General features: G+C 33.2%; 2 protein-coding genes across 2 annotated transcripts in view; one reads left to right on the plus strand and one right to left on the minus strand.

Annotated features, from left to right (window-relative positions):
- The window catches only part of LOC128188315 (ATP-dependent RNA helicase A-like), a 31,840-nt gene extending 19,508 nt beyond the window's left edge, over positions 1-12,332 (minus strand). Inside the window, exons 1-3 of the mRNA XM_052859290.1 lie at positions 12,254-12,332; positions 11,938-12,049; positions 10,364-10,507 (exon numbers count right to left, since the gene is read on the minus strand). Coding sequence (XP_052715250.1) covers positions 10,364-10,507; positions 11,938-12,048 — 255 coding nt within the window. The 5' untranslated portion in view covers position 12,049; positions 12,254-12,332. The remainder of the gene's footprint in view (positions 1-10,363; positions 10,508-11,937; positions 12,050-12,253) is intronic.
- A 194-nt stretch (positions 12,333-12,526) lies between these two features.
- Positions 12,527-18,153, plus strand: part of LOC128186639 (uncharacterized) — a 37,309-nt gene continuing 31,682 nt past the window's right edge. The window contains exons 1-2 of the mRNA XM_052856474.1: positions 12,527-12,702; positions 17,807-17,869. Coding sequence (XP_052712434.1) covers positions 12,569-12,702; positions 17,807-17,869 — 197 coding nt within the window. The 5' untranslated portion in view covers positions 12,527-12,568. The remainder of the gene's footprint in view (positions 12,703-17,806; positions 17,870-18,153) is intronic.

Here is an 18,153-nt window from a genome sequence, read left to right on the forward strand (position 1 = left end):
AATCAAAAGATGATATTGGCATCTGTTTTATATTTCAATCATTAAAAGCTTCTTTATCGATTCAACAAATCAAAATATTGCAGGTGTGATGAGGATATTCGGCATGTTAGATTTTGCATTCTCATCGATCATCTGTCCTATAGACTAAACTCAAAAAACATGGAAATTCTATATCTAGTTGATAAAGTCTATTAATGATTCCTAATTTTTTTCCATAACCATTTTTTATCTTTTGTTCCAACTGTGTGTTTGTGTATCAAAACTTCGTAAAAACTAAGATCCACACCTTTTTGAAGTTGTTTGAATTTATGATCTTTGATCCCGATCACTTGGATCCCGATATGTGAGTAATTGATGTCGGGATCGAAATTCCAAAAAACAAAAAACTAGTCGATAAACATATACATGTGTTTCCAGAAACTTATCATGGATATGTCTTTTTTCTTTCTTTTTTTTTGAATACTTCTATTAATAAAAAATGATTTAAACAATTTAGAATCTGCACTATCTAGGAATGATTGCATAGTAATCTCACAAACTGTAGCATTGAAATTCTTAAAAAGAAGAGTTTAAAAACATTTTCCCATTATACATGTATAAGTCTATGTTAAACTTTGAACATATTTTGGAGCCGTACGTAGTATTAGTCCGGGGATCACGGTTTTCACAATTTAGAATCTACACTATCTTAGGGTACTTGTACAGTAATCTCACTCATTTTAGCACTGTAGTCCTTGAGAATACATTTTTAAAAACATTTCCCCCCATATATTTCTATGTTAAATTTGTCATTTCAAATCAACTTTGAACCCCTCTTGGGACCCCAGTATTGATCCGGGGATCGCGATTTTTACAATTTAGAATCTTCACTATATATACAAGCTTTGGTGTAAATATTGGCATATCTGGTGCAGTGGTTCTTAAGAAGAAGATTTTTTAAGACAGCTACCCAATTTTCGCAGTTTCGCAATTATCTCCCTTTTAAAAAGGGTTGTACATTTTATTTTAACAATTTAGAATCCCCTTCCCATAAGGATGCTTTGTACCAAGTTTGGTTAAATTTGGCTCAGTGGTTCTAGAGAAGAAGTCAAAAATGTGAAAAGTTTACAGACGGACGGACAGACAGACGGACGGACGGACGGACGGACGACGGACAACAGGTGATCAGAAAAGCTCACTTGAACCTTCGGTTCAGGTGAGCTAAAAACACAATATTTTCTTAGATACGGATTTATTGTAACTAATACATCATGGTAATATCTTTAATTCATAATCAATGTTTTAAATAGACCTAGCATTAAATATTCTACCGTAAATAAAATCAACTACTTATATAATTGTTTAGTCATTACAATCCCTGTGAAGTGAAAAACGGATGATGTACAGACCCTGAAACGTACTACTACACCACACGCTCGCTGCACGCTCGCTAAACGGTTCACACGAAACGCTGAACGGTTTACACGAAACGCTGCACGCTTTGCCCGAAACGCTAAACGATTTACACGAAACGCTGAACGGTTTACACGAAACGATTTGCTCGCTTTTCACACGCTTTGGACACGCTTTTATCCTGATCGATTCGGGTCCTCTCGGATTTTTACCCTGACTCTGTTAGTAAGAATTAATTTTAAGAAAACAAGAAATAATAGAAATACTGATATTAGAAACATATATGTACATAAGTATTGAATTGATTAATTAAATTAATTTGGTGCTTATATTTAAAGCAAAAAAATATTTATTCACAGAATTAGCGAAAAATATTACTTCTATAAATATATTTATTGCTCAACAGAAATATCCATGATTCTTATTAGTCCCGTAAATAATAAACATAGGTAATCACAGCTTACAAAGCTCACCGAGACGAGACATCACCCTTATGAGACTTCACCTTTATGAGACCACCTTTATCTTATTAAATGAAAATCATACTTTATGATCTTGGATATTCATGGATTCTGTTCTGACACAATATCGTATATCATCTGTTAAAAAATTGTATGATAATCATATGTTAATCAATACAATAATATAAAATTAAATATTGCATTCTATCATATTTACAACATATATCATATAATACATTAAAATACCATAATAAACAATGATGAGATATGATATCGTAACATATGATATGACATTGTTTTGTGTAATACATTATTGTATTTGATCACATAATACAATATCATAATATATAAAAAAAAATATAGTATTATATTACAATATCATATTACATAATACATCATAACATTGAAACATGATATTATATTGTATAATATAGTATGAAATTGTATGATACTGTATCATTTTTGAAACATAATATAATATTGTATCATATGATACAATATAATTTGATACAACATTGTATCATATCAAATGATACAATATTATGTGATAAAGTAAAATATATAATACAACATTTTATAATACATATTGTAAAATATGATACAATAATATATTTTACAATATCATACAATAAATTTAATGTAATGTGACAATATATCATATTATAAACCAATATCATATTATACAATATCGTATGATACGATATTATATAATATTTCAGTATCATATTATACAATTTCATGTGATATAATTCTATATTACAGAAACTATTATCATATTATACAATATCATATGATACAATATTATAGAATATACAATATTGTATCAAAGGATACAATATTATATTTTGCAATATCTTATGTAATAGTATCATGTGATAAAATAATAAATTAATAATACAATATAATATTATACAATATTGTATCATAATATACAATACTATACATATCATATCATGCAAGTTTGGTGAAGTTCAGACCAGTAATAACTAAGATATCATCATCAGAGGGCACTAGCAATTAAAACCTTAACCTGCTCCAGCATCCGCAACCTATGGCTCAGATTCAACATCCATGCCTGTCAGGTGCATCTGTATCGTAAGACACACCATCCAATCAAGTTTGGTGAAGTTAGGACCTGTAATAACTAAGATTTATTTTTTAGCATCCTTGATAATGGAGATCATATCATGTTACAATATCATAACATAAAATATAAAAAAAAATGATACAATATCATATCGTATCATATAACTTTTTATAATATTAAATATGATATTATATTGTATCATATTAAACAATATTGTTTTATACCATACAATATTCTATCATAGGAATCATGTTATATCATTTATCAACAAACACATCTATCTATCGAGCAGGTTTGAGTGAGGTAGGAGATTTCTTTAGCATCCTTGATAATGGAGATCAGGCTCTGCATCTGAAGCAACCTCTGCGTTTCATTTATAATATAGTTAAATCAACTATGCAAGCTATCATCTATAAAACATTTGACCTGTTCCAAAAAAACTAAACCTCATCCAGCATCCGAAACCTATGGCTCAGATTCAGCATTCAAGCCTGTCAGGTGCATCAGTATACATAAGACGCATCTCCATGCAAGTTTGGTGAAGTTCAGACCAGTTATAACTAAGATATCATCATCAGAGGGCACTAGCAATTAAAACCTTAACCTGCTCCAGCATCCGCAACCTATGGCTCAGATTCAACATCCATGCCTGTCAGGTGCATCTGTATCGTAAGACACACCATCCAATCAAGTTTGGTGAAGTTAGGACCTGTAATAACTAAGATTTATTTTTTAGCATCCTTGATAATGGAGATCAAGCTCTGCATCTGAAGCTTCCTCTGTGATTCATTCATATTACAGTTTAATCAACTATGCAAGTTTGAAATAGTACTATATCTATTAAACATGTGACCTGTTCCAAAAAACTTAACCATATCCAGCATCTGAAACCTATGGCTCAGATTCAGCATTCAAGCCTGTCTGGTGCATCAGTATCATAAGACGCACCATCCATGGAAGTCTGGTGAAGTTAGGACAAGAAGTAACTAAGATAAAATCATCAGAGGGCACCTGCAACAAAAACTTTAACCAGCTCTAAAAACCTTAACCTCCTTCAGCATCTGTAACCTATAGCTCAGATTCAGCATCCAAACCTGCCTGGTGCATCAGTATCATAAGACACACCATCAATGCTAGTTTGGTGAAGTACGGACCAGCAGTAACTTAGATATTGCTATCAAAGGGCACCTGCAACAAAAACTTTAACCTGCTCCAAAAACCTTAACCTCCTCCACTGACCTCCAGCATCCGGAACCTATAGCTCAGATTCAGCACTCAAGCCTGTCGGGTGCATCAGTATCATAAGACACACCATCCATGCAAGTTTGGTGAAGTACGGACCTGCAGTAACTTAGATATTGCTATCAAAGGGCACCTGCAACAAAAACTTTAACCTGGTCCAACAACCTTAACCTCCTCCAGCATCTGAAATTAAGGACTCAGATTCAGCATCCAAGTCTTTCAAGTCCATAAGTAGGTCCAGATGCATCATCCATGCAAGTTTGGTGAAGATAGGACAAGTAATAGCTTAGATACAGGACCTGCAACAAAAACTTTAACCAGGTCCGGACGCCGACGCCGATGCCGAGGGTATAGCATAAGCTCCCCCTGACTTCGTCTCAGTGAGCTAAAAATCCAGAGTAAAAAGTTGCCGTAACACAATATTCAATACCAAAAATAAAATCCGTATGATTACAAACTGAAATCGGTTTTTCAGTATTCGGCGGGATTTATTTTTTCTTCTCACATTAATATTTTTATTGGTTTCAGAGAATACGATGTAAAAATACTAACAGTAAATAAACCTGTAATTATTTACATTGATAATTTGAAAGTTATATAAAATAAAATAAGTCACATAAGTTAGACAAATGCTATAAAACAACCGATTTTTTTTTTTTTTTATGTCGAATCATTCGCGTAAATAAATGTTCCGTACATAATATCACAGAAAAAAAATCATTGAATTAAACAATAAAGATAGTTGTCATTACTATTTCGGATTTCGGAAAGAACAAAAAAAAAATAAAAAAATGATTTAGATTTCTGTCTCAATATTCGTATACATAACCTGCACCCCGCATAACGGTGTTTAATTTATCTATCATAATCTATTTTAATTAAGTACCATACATATAGATTCCCATAATAATTAATTGCATGTGTACATTTAAGAAAAATTTCAGTGTGTTAATTACTTGTTGTTTTTCGTTATCAGTGTTTAAATAATGAAAGTAATAACTTGTAGAATTATTTTTAAATGGGATTCAGAAGAATTTACTTCCCGCATTTCATAGAATTGAACAGTATATTTTCTTTCTATGTTTGCATTTAATTTTGTTCAAATTAATGTTAAATAATCTATCATTGAAATTGTTTGCATCACCAAATACTGATTCCGACTACCTTGAAGTCATCAAATTTTCATTGGCTATTGACCAAAAAGAGACGCGTGACCATCCAATGAAAACGAATACACAGAGTTTGATTGACAGGTTCAGCCAGGTGCAGGTCTTACCCGTTGTCCGAGGTTATGTGTACTGGTTGTACACAGCCGAATAGTCTCAATAACTAGTCTTCTTTCAATACGCTTACTTTTCCTTTGTTTGTTGAAATTAATTCAATTTTGTAAAAAGATAAGTATATCATTTCTTATAGATTTTTTTTTTACAAGAATATCTCAAAGGAGTTTTGCCAATCACAAACATTTAGATTGTCAGAGAGTTCCGAATGAAATTTGATAAACGTTTCACACGGTTCTCGCACGCTTTGCCCGAAATGATTTACACGCTTTGCCCGAAACGCTGCACGCTTTGCCCGAAACGCTAAACGGTTTACACGAAACACTTCGCGATTCACACGAAACGCTAAACGGTTTACACGAAACGCTAAACGGTTTACACGAAACGTTTCTCGCACGAAAGTTGCACGCTTTTTTGGTGTAGTAGTACGTTTCAGGGTCTGTACAGGTATGGAGATAACGGACCTAATTAAATTCTTAAATGACTCCGATCAAAGTGATCAATTAGAGGCCTGAAACATAATAAAATATATGCACAAATAGTTGTGTTGTGTATAGTACACATAGCCTAAGGGGGGTGTCTGAGATACCCAAGGTGTCAAGCGTTAGCGGAGGGGGAGCACAACTGTTTCAATGGCTTCAATTAAAGGAATAGGTTATAGAATTATTTATATTCATAATTATTTGCAATAAATTAATTAGCATTAATACATGAAAATGGTTAAAAATGAGCCAAATGATGTGTAAGCTGTTTTCAAAGATCGGGTACAAATAGCACGTGGCCATCCAAGTCCGCATTCTATTAATAACAGCTGTAATGGCGGAGTACACGGAGATAAAGAATAGGCAGTTCAAATCAATTTTTAAAGGCCATTTTGAAACAGTTTATTTATTAACAGACTTAAAGTGTACATTTTCTTTAATTACATGCTATAGTAATGATTTCCTAAGGGTTAAATAATAATATATATGTGACAATGAAGGAATGTTACGATGTATAGCGGGGTATCGGTCCAGTCTGTGAACAGCATAGGTAATAGGGCAGTATGATACCCCGTGCTTCAGCTAGGGAAAAAATATGTCCAAATCCTATAGGGATGTATAATACGCACCCCTTTCTCACGGTAAAAAATGCTGGGAAAAAAGTGCGTATTATATTCACCGGATTACGGTATTTTTTGGTAAATACCAAGCCCCTTTTGTTGTTGTACCTGCAAGAAAATTTTTCTCTATTCCTATATACCCCCCCCCCCCCCCCAATTTCATAGCCCCATTTTTCTCTAGGGAATCATGGTTTCATCAAACTTAAATCTGCATAACCTTTGCTTTCACACTAAGCACTGAGTTTTGAACCGAACACTTTCCCAGAATACTTTTAAAGATTTTCTCTTTATATTCCTATGTAAAAATTCAAACCGCCATCACGGTCCCGCCCTACCACTAGGGACTGTGATTTTGCAAACTTGAATTTACACTACCCGAGGATGCCTCTACACAAGTTTAAACCCTTTCTGGCCAAAAAGTCTTTAAAAGAAGATTTTTAAAGATTTTCTCTATATATTCCTAAGTAAAAATTCATCCCCCATTGTGGCCTCACCCTACCCCTAGACTATTATTTAAACAAACTTCAATCTATATGATCTGGGGATGCTTCCACTCAAATTTGGGCTTTCCTGGCCTAATAGTTTTGAGAAGAAGACTTTTAAAGATTCTCTCTATCTATAAAAATTCATCCCCCATTGTGACCCCGCCCTACCCCCAGGGACCATGATTTGAACAAACTTGAATATACACTTCCTAAGGATGGTTACATGCCAATTTGAGCTTTCTTGGCCACATATTTTTGAGAAGACTTTTTAAAGATTTCTTCTATATATTCCTATATAAAACTTGGTCCCCCAATTGTGGCCCCATCCTACCCCCGGGGACCATGATTTGAACAAACTTGAATCTATACTATCTGAGGATGCTTCCACTCAAATTTGAGCTTTCCTGGCCTAATAGTTTTTGTGAAGAAGATTTTTAAAGATTTTCTCTATATATTCCTATGTAAAACTTGATCCCCCAAGTGTGGCCCCACCCTACCCATGGGAACTATGATTTGAACAAACTTGAATCTACACTACCTGAGGATGCTTCCATTTTAATTTGAGCTTTCCTGGCGTAATAGTTTTTGAGAAGAAGATTTTTAAAGATTTTCTCTATATATTCCCATGTAAAACTTGATCCCCCAATTGTGGCCTGACCCTACCCCCGGGGATCATGATTTGAACAAACTTGAATCTACACTACCTGAGGATGCTTCCATTTCAATTTGAGCTTTTCTGGCCTAATAGTTTGTGAGAAGATTTTTAAAGATTTTCTCTATATATTCTTATGTAAAACATGATCCCCTATTGTGGCCCCACCCTACCCCCAGGGACCATGATTTGAACAAACTTGAATTTACACTATCTGAGGATGCTTCCACTCAAATTTGAGCTTTCCTGGCCTAATAGTTTTTTGAGAAGAAGATTTTTAAAGATTTTCTCTATATATTCCTATGTAAAACTTGATCCCCCTATTGTGGCCCCACCCTACCCCCGGGGACCATGATTTGAACAAACTTCAATCTACACTACCTGAGGATGCTTCCACTCAAATTTGAGCTTTCCTGGCCTAATAGTTTTTGAGAAGAAGATTTTTAAAGATTTTCTTTATATATTCCTATGTAAAACTTGATCCCCCAATTGTGGCCCCCCCCCTACCCCTGGGAACTATGATTTGAACAAACCTGAATCTACACTACCTGAGGATGCTTCCATTTTAATTTGAGCTGTTCTGGCCTAATAGTTTTTGAGAAGAAGATTTTTAAAGATTTTCTCTATACATTCCTATGTAAAACATGATCCCCCTATTGTGGCCCCACCCTACCCCCGGGGACCATGATTTGATCAAAATTGAATCTACATTACCTGAGGATGCTTCCATTTCAATTTAAGCTTTTCAGGCCGAATAGTTTTTGAGAAGAAGATTTTTGAAAAATACCAACAAATTAATTCTCAATTATTTCCCCTTTAAAGAGGGCGTGGCACTTCATTTGAACAAACTTGAGTCCCTTTCACCTAGTGGTGCTTTGTGCCAAATTTGGTTGAAATCTGCTCAGTGGTTCTTGAGAAGAAGATGAAAATGTGCAAAGTTTACAACAACGACGACGACAGACAACGGACAAATTGTGATCAGAAAAGCTCACTTGAGCTATAAAATGTTAAGTTTACAATACAATAAGTTGTTAAAGTTGGTTTCTGGAAGAAGAGACTTTGAAAATTTTCTTAATAAATATTGACAATTTTTTAAATTTTTTAATCTTTAGTTTTTAAGATCTGTGTACAAACATAGAATTGTGAGCAAATCTCTGTATCTTGCTTATAATTCGAAGCTTAACACTCAAATATGGTTAGTAAATAGAAATTGTAAACAATTAAAACACAAGAAACATGCACTTTAACAAATAAAGAACACAATTTATTTTTTCGAAATGAATCATATATATACATGTCCATGTGTATACCTACATATTTCCGACATCAAACTCTATTTAAACTGAATAAACTCGAGAAAATGCCGAGCATCTCAACAAAACCTATTGCATTAATCTACCATTACGCAAAATATAATGCCGAATTACCGATAGAATGAATTGTATTTCAGTACTTTTTTGATTCATCAGATTTTGCTTAATTTGCGCAGGTAAACAGTTAATTGTTTGATCTACCTAAGTCTCTGTTTGATTTGATACGTAAAAATCACGAAATACAGATGATAGTTCCCAGGTTACAAAGCATTAATAATGAAAACGAAACGAAAATCAGAACAAGCTAACACCAACGTCATGTGTGAAAACTGTCAACGCATTGAAATATTTAGCCTCAATTTACTTCACAAAATCAGCACCAATATATTTTGCATGTTTCAAAAATTTCCCTTCATTCGCGAACTGTTGCACAACAAGCAAATTCATCATAGTCAGATCGACCCTTTTTCGTATAATGTCATAGCTGCTTAAAACAAAGAACCTCGTTTTAGATGTATGGAATACGAGTCTTGGTAAAATGGGTACGCAAACCCGGGCCGTGGCAAAATAAAAGCCGGGGCAGATCGGCAATCGTCAATTCCAAATACGCATTATTTTGCAGCAATACTTACAGCAAATACAAATATACTGGTCCATCAAATATCCTGAAATTTTAACGAGATTGGCAGATTAATAACTGCCAATCTTTTGTTTTGCCGAGGCCAAGTCTTGTCTACCCATTTTACCGGATGCCAAATCCGAAGCTATTAAACTGATTGAAACATGCCTTTCCTTTATTATTATTTTCGTAATAACTCAGATTTGAAACAGAATTAGACCTTAATTTTTGCAATTTATATTTTCCTTCCCATAAGGATAATTTATGCTAAACTATGTTGAATTGGAATCAGTAGTTCTTGAGAAGAAGATTTTTTAAAATGCACCCCCTTTTTCTACAGTTTCAAGGTTTTCTCCGCTTTGAATACAGATTGGACTTTTATTTCTGCAATTTATATTCGCCCTCCCATAAGGATGCTTTGTGCCAAATTTGGTTGAAATTGGATAAGCGGTTTTAGAGAAGAAGTTAAAAATGTAAAAAGTTTACAGACGGACAGACAGACGGACGGATGGACGGACGGACCGACGACGGACAAAAAGTGATCAGAATAGCTCACTTGAGCTTTCAGCTCAGGTGAGCTAAAAATTACCCCCTCCAAATCCCTCCTCTCCCCAAAAAACCCCAACATCAAATCTTTGTTTAACTTTTATATCTGTTACTAAACAGCTCATTTATATATTAAGATATATAAACAAAATCCCATTACATTCCATGAAAACAATAAAATTACCATCTCAAGCGCTGGAACTTCTGCTTGCTGGACCAATCCCTGGCGCACAAGATACTGAACAAAGTCTTTAGCTGCATTTGTCTGTGCATCCTTTTTATTGGTCGAGTTTCCTACAGCAATGTAGTCAAAGCCATCAGCCCTTACCTTGAATTGTGTGAATGAGAGAGGTTAAAAAAATTACATATTTAAGAAAAATGTATGACAAAATATCTTAATCAAGCTACTCTTAAAAGCGAGTGCAGCGAGGCGGCGCAAAGCGCCGCTCGCGTAGCGAGCTCCATAGACAACGTGTACGAACGGAGGAAATTCGAGTTAAAATCTGCACATTGTTCAAAGAAAATTTTGTGGACCCGCATGAAAACGTTCTACTATCCCAGTGATCCTTTGCGGTGCATAGCAACATGGCAGAACAGGAAGCGTTTTAAGGAAAATTCTTAACTGTAAATCGCATACATCATTTTCATTTAACAATAAAAAATCCTTTTAAAAACATTAAAGTAAACAACACATATGCTTACGTAAAAAACTGTACCTATAACGTCATTTCCTTCCCCGGATTTGTCCGACAATTTACGAAATCTGTCGAGCGCAAAAAGTTAAGTATGACGTCACAGTGATCTCGCGTTTTATATTCCCGCGATACATTTAGAGGTGGATCAAGCATTTGTACTGAATGTAACGTGTAGGAAGTATGTACAAAGTAGGGAGTCACCGTTAATACTGATACTGCGCTCGCTATTAACGGTGACTCTTTGGCTGATTATTTTGTTTTGATGTTTTTTTTTGCTCAGTAAATACACATGCAAGTTCCATGCTAAATTTATTGTCAAATTGATCCAATCATTGTATACGTTAGGTAGGTGACAAAAAATTATTAAAAAAGAAAAGTCTAATCGTTATTAGATCTACGTGTAGCCACGTCATTTTGTAATGAATAAATAAAAGAAAAAAATTAAACTGGTAAAATATCTACATGTATTTGTTATAGTTGCATATGTGGTCAAACCTTTCAATAATATTGGATATCACACACTAAAAAGAGGGGGAGGGCACATATGTCTACAACGCTTATAAAGCGTACAAAAATTAAAAAGATTAAAAACAAAATTGATGTCACAGAGGAAAATAATTAAAACACCAGTAACAACAAGGAACAAAATGAAAATAACACAGACACACAATTTATTGATTTTAATGATCATTATTAAAAGGTAAAGAAGAGATAAAAAAAAAAACGGCTTTGTGTTTATCAAAATATTTTAATAAGTCTGTTTAACATTTTATTAATGCTCAGTGGTAGTTTTTTGTTTAAGTGTATAAGCCTAGGAAGGGATCATTAAGCCTAGAATAAAAGTTTGATATCTTCCGGTTCCTTGCGGTGGTAAAAGTTTTCAAGACAAAGCCAAAGTTTTTTGGTTTGGTTAAGTCCACGGGTTGCATTTAACAATGATGACAGATGTGTGGCTCCTTCTGCGCTCGACCCAACGGTCACACCGTAAAACATATTAGCTTAATAAATAGCTATATACTAGCTTCATCAAGAGATGGTAATGGACATGTTGGCTAATACTTACCTCACACTTGAATCTTGGTTTGTGTTTTGATCCTGTCTGGGAAAATTCATATGCAGGGGTTGCTTTTCTCTTACCAAGCCAGGCATAAAGAAACTGCTTTATATCCCCCATGCTTTAAAAAAATCATAATCAAATATTGTATTAAAATCAAACGGTAGAAAAAGCATGCATGCAAAAAATAGATTTAATTTGTCACTATAAATTTTTCTGGATAGCATGCTAACTTCTACAATCAAAAAAAACTTCAGTTATCGAAAATCAAGGCAATTTAAAATCTTAAATCATCAGAAAACAGAATGAAAATGGTATATCTTACTCAAAAAAATTTCCAGTCTTCTTTCGGTTTTCATAAAGCTCGGCAATAGCTGATAGGGAAGAAACCGAAAGGTTACGAATGCACAATTAATTAGTTTGAACAATGTATGGTTCGTGTCAAAATGTTTTGCGTTTTAAGTAAAATGTTTAAATCAAGGAACAACACTAAAGAGTTCATTATTTTTTAGGGGTTAAAAAGAAGACTGATGGCAACTAAAATAGATGTATAAAATAGCAAGGTCAAGGAGTAAGAATAGCAATGGTTCGACTTGTTTAATTCCTGCCACCCGCGCACTTGCCAAATTTCGTTCCGTTCATGAGTTTTCCAGTTTCAAGAGTTTGTCAGTTTAATAGAAACAAAATGGAGTGTTTGACATTAGACTTCGGTCCATTTGAAGCTGTTCATCGTTGGAGAAGAATGCCAGAGTGTGATGAATTTGTTGGCGCACGGTATGTTAATAATAAACATGATAAATACGCGTGTGGGTGGGTGGGGGTGCCATACTGTCATAAGGTATCCACCATATTAAAGGGAGACATTCAGTGGCAAATCAATATAACATTGTAGAAGTTAGTGGTTGGAGAGTTGTTGTTAAATCTGTCATAAGTGTCCGAAAGAAGGTGTTGTGTTTGGAGGATTGAGTATGGTTGGGAAAGATTATTATAGCTGAGGACCTCTTACTATAAAAAATATAAATTAAGGTTCACCTGTAGCAGGAGCAGTCTGAGAACTGAAGGTCACTTTTAGAGTTTATTGATGTCAAAATAATTCAAATTTTTTTTCAAAATTCCAAGGTTATAGATAAGCATTAATCAGGTTGGGCACAACCCCCTGTTTGGTGGTTTGAGTCCAATTTGGTGGTTAAATGACCAAATCGTATACCTGTTTTACCTACCAAATGGGACTCATATTTCTTTCATCGCAGATTACCTTTTTCTGAAGAAAAGTGCATCGTGTCTACCACTGGGGCTAGTTCTCTGACATGTTTTCTTTATAATGATAAATTCGTTTAAAAAATTCTATGTGTCCATTTTTTTGCACGGGTGTTGGAAAAGGGTTAAATGTTATGCATCCCGATTCGTATAAATTGATCTTTTTGGAGAATCCAAGACGGAAACACTTTGTTTATACGCGACTTCCAGGAAAATTGACACAGAATTTTTTTAACGAATTTATTATTATGAAGAAAACATGTCAGAGTACTAGCCACAGTGGTAAACATCAAGGACCAACCTAGGGGGCAACTTGGGCGAAATGGTCGCTTTTTGATCGGTAACTTCGCCGGAATATCCTCCGAAAGAGAAGTTGAAGTCGCCCTGTATTATGAGTTCACAATCGTGTAAATTAACCCCAAAGGCAATAAAATGATAATTAACTAATTCTAAAGATGTTTTCAGTCTCAGTTAACCCCTGTTGTGATTAATTACTCAAGACTGTCTTATCTTTTGGGGGTTATAAATACGGGTGATGCAACCACATACTGTGCAACCAATGTTTATTTCTTTTAGCGTTGATGTTACAATTAGTTGGTAACTTGTAATTAGTTAATAACTCTGCCAAAGTAATGCTAAAACAATCATAAAACCGTTTGTTTACAGTTATTTTTAAAAATAAGATCATCTACATAACGGTTGTAATTGGGTCAAAGGGTTAGACTAATACCTCCAAAATACACAGAAATACAGAGACTGATTTTATTTGTCATTTAGCTAACACAATTACAACACATTTCATCTATAAAATGTATGAATACATCAAATAAATTAAATTTAATAAATTGGATAAGTTTTTTTTTAATTTTTAGAAGTTGTTTTATTTGTTATTGAGTTCTAATCTAATTTGAATTATTGAAAGTTGAGTCATAAGCATTATGCTGTTGTCAAGTAATGGAAGTCTCCCTGATTTCTCAAACTTCTCTCTATTTTTCTGTTAGGGAGAAGTTAAGTCTCCCTAAAATTTTGCTCTAGGTTGGTCCCTGAACATGATGCGCTTTTTCTTCAGAAAAACGTTATACTAAATGTTTATTATAATGTTAAACGAATAATCTGATATGATGTCATATTATTTGTACATCTGTGTATGGTGTACAAATAAGTGCCAACATTCATAGAACTGTGTAGTCAATCGGTAGCCTTACAAAGATGCATTGCTTTTGTTGTAAATGATGATGAAGCGATAGAATACATAAGTCTAATGACAATATAATTGATTATTTTGCTATACTCAAGGCAAATACTAATTTGTTATACCCCTGCAAACGAAGTTTAGGGGGGTATATTGGTTTCACCCTGTCCGTCTGTCCGTTTGTCCATCCGTCCGTCCGTCTGTAGACACAACTTTGTCCCCCTTTTAGAATTTTTTATTACTGCATGGAACAGTTTGAAAATTTGTACATATGTTGAACACCATCTGAAGATGTGCACCTGCAATTTTTTTTAAGATCAGACAAGATTTAATGATTTTATGACAGTTTTCATTTTCCTTATTCTATATATTGTACACTAATGTTGAAAAGTAAGGGAGGTAATCCTTACAGATTTTATTAATTAATTAATAGAAAACACTCTAAAATATATTTATATAAATACATCCAGATGGAGGTTTTTTGTCTTTATGTCTTAATTAATAAAAAAAATTATTTTTTATAAGTATTCTATCAACTGACAATGCAAAGTTTTTGTTTGTCAATGATAAATTCTTAGGAGCTAATAAGAACATCAAAGACAAGTGTGGCTGAATTCATTTGTCCCAAGGGAGCCATTATCTGAGCCATGGCTCAGATGGAGCATGTGTTTAGGGGAAATTGATAATCTGTAAAATGGGTGATGGTTTTGGGGCTATTTTAAAACTGTTTCATGTAAACCAAAAGTTCTATATTATAAGGAAATAAATAATATCATTATTAATAAAGAAGTTAAACTATTTTTAGAGGTTGTTTAAATTATTTGTCAAGTAAATTGATGGAGTGACCCTTTTGGGCATTAATTTAAATGAAATTCAAAATTACTGATATGATTGTAGTGTTTTGGCAATTTTAAAATTGTTTGTAATATTGAATTTTCTTTTTTACATATTTTTACATAGTATGGTAATTATGGTAATGTTTTGGGAGTTTATTAAATTTAACAAGCTCATCAAAGAAAATCATAGTCCTATGGGATCAATTTTCTGATATGGAGTTCCATTGTGCCATAGGAGAAAGTGAGGAAAATTTGAAACAACTAATTGCATCTGTCAAGACTCTTATTAGAAAGATATTGAAAGTTTTATCAACAGAAGAGCATTGCTTGGCTACCGGTATTTCCATTTACTGCAAAGGGAGGGGTTATTGTCATCTTGTTGGTTTTTCTTTAAATCAATTAAATTCAAAAAAATATATATCATCAGATACATAAATTTGTAAATGTATTACTGTTATAGATATGTATTTACAGTGAAATTCTGACAATTTTGATTTTAATTTTTCTTTGTTAACTAATTTTTTTTTTTTTTTTACAATTCTAGAATTTTTTTTTTTTTGTATGTGTTCCAAACCTTTATTATTCAATTCAATTATTTGTCCCATTTAGAATTAGCCTTGCGGGGGTATTAGTCCCATTAGGACAGCTCTAGTTTAATTTTGACATAGCCTAGTAAGTGATGATAATCAGTCTATGAAGAATGTACCAGTAACCAAGATTTAAATCAGCTGCATTTAAAATGTACAGAATTTTTACTTTTGATCTTCATATTGACTGTAAAAAATCTCCATTTTTCTGACTGGTTAACTATTATTTTAAGACCCTTTCCTTTTAAGAGGTGCAGACAAAATGTTTCATAAAAGTAACACTTAGAAAAATTGTAAGCAATCTTTACGAAGTACCTTTTATCGAATAAAACTGAGCAGCATTTATTTTTTTTGGTTTTTGATCAGCATTAATAGGTATTGCATACTAGTCAATCATTTTGGTTATTCAATAACTTAGTTTTGATGATAGATTGAATAATAAGACCACTGGGCCTTTTTATGAAAAAAGCACCTGAAATATATACTTTATACAATATATACAAGTTCATGTATGTGTATGGACTATTTTTATATGTAGAATCTCTCTTTTAGGCATTTCTATCTAATATCTGTAATCTTGTATGCCCTCTGGGCCCAAAATTGGAAATAAACTATTATTATATTATTATTATTATTATTATACTTTAAAACACCTGACTCACAGAACTACCATAACAAAAAAGAGAAAAATAAGAAATTGTGAAGAGTGGGCTGGGCCTTGGAAACCTTGGCTGCAGTCAATAAGAAGGACCCTTCCCATACCCCCTTTGCTAACCCCCCCCCCCCCCCCCCCCACCCATTCCCCATTTACTTGATTTGTCTCGGAATACCTCCCCAATATTGAGGTGATACCTGTAATACTGTGTATCTAAACAAAATTTGAGCATGGTGTTGTCGCAATGAAATTTATTTATATTTGATCTGATCCATTGTGACCTATAAAGCAACATAAAGTATACTATAAAAGAAATGTTTTCAGTCCACCAAATAGTACTTAGCAAACAAAAATGAATTAAAATTCATGTAATAGATTTTTTTATGAGTTATTGTATGAGAATGTATTTATACACAAAATGTTTATAAATGGAATTTTATGATCATAACATGATGAAACATTTTACCTTATAAATTAAGTGATACATGTATTTGTGTGTCATCTGCAGAAACTTGTGGAAATCCCCTTTGCAATATTTAGAACCATCATATACATTGACGGTATATAATTTTATTGCATGGATTTGTCTACATCGCAACCAAAGTTCTGTCCCTTATTCTTATAAATCACAATCTTTTAATTCACTTAAATGAGGAATGAAGACACAGAAATCTTCAAATCCAAAGCAATTAATTGAAATGATTGTTTTAACAATAAAAGAACTTAAATGTTTTGTATTATTTTAATGAATTTATGAAAATTTATGAATAACCTTTTTAAACCAATCTTGTGTCAGTCTTTATAACTGGTTCGTATATAATAGTTTGGATATCTCTCTATTCATATGGTTGGTCCGGAGTTTCTAGGTTATCAATCCATTTACATCAATACTCCTAGTGCAACATATGACCTCCCTTTTTTAGTATTTTATATGTCATTGAGAACTATGTCCTTTCATTTAACATTCTGTTTGCCATACTACTATAACTTCTGAACTGTAGATGTCTTCAAATTTGGCCCATTTGTTTAAAATTCCAAATAAAAACCCACTGCAGGTTTATATAGATATGTTAGTCTGTCTGTCTGTGTCTTGTTTGTACATAATCCAACTAGGTTGTGTTTGCTCACAATACACAAAACACCACCATCTGGATGATTAATTATATTTGTTCATGTATCATTACTTTGTTATGTGTTGGGATATTTTTTTTAACACACACATTGTAGGGAATTAAAGATAAATTTTGTACATGCAGGTATGAGTCCGTATGTTAGCTAGGTCATACAAATCATTTTACTTGTTAAGTTACTGTCTTCCCTGATAATTATTTTGATTGCTTTTATTTTTCAGGCGAAGTAAACACACAGTGGTAGCTTACAAAGATGCTATTTATGTGTTTGGAGGAGACAATGGGTAACCCAAGCTTTATAAGTTTTAGAAACTTAAAGTAAATGTAACTAAGAAATTATGCTAAAACCCTATCAAGATAACACAATAGCATTGCTAATTATAAATTAAGATATGTTGAATACCAATATTGTTATCTTTTTGAAAGAGAAGCCAATTAAGAGTTGCTCTTTTGTAATTCTTGATGAATACATGTACTTTAATTGCATGTGTAACAATCTTTCTTTATTTATCATACTGTGAATTTTTAAATTCATTGAATGTCATCTCTTTGTTTCTCTGTTTTATCA

This window comes from Crassostrea angulata, chromosome 6, assembly GCF_025612915.1.
Source record: "Crassostrea angulata isolate pt1a10 chromosome 6, ASM2561291v2, whole genome shotgun sequence".
NCBI lineage: Eukaryota > Metazoa > Mollusca > Bivalvia > Ostreida > Ostreidae > Magallana > Magallana angulata.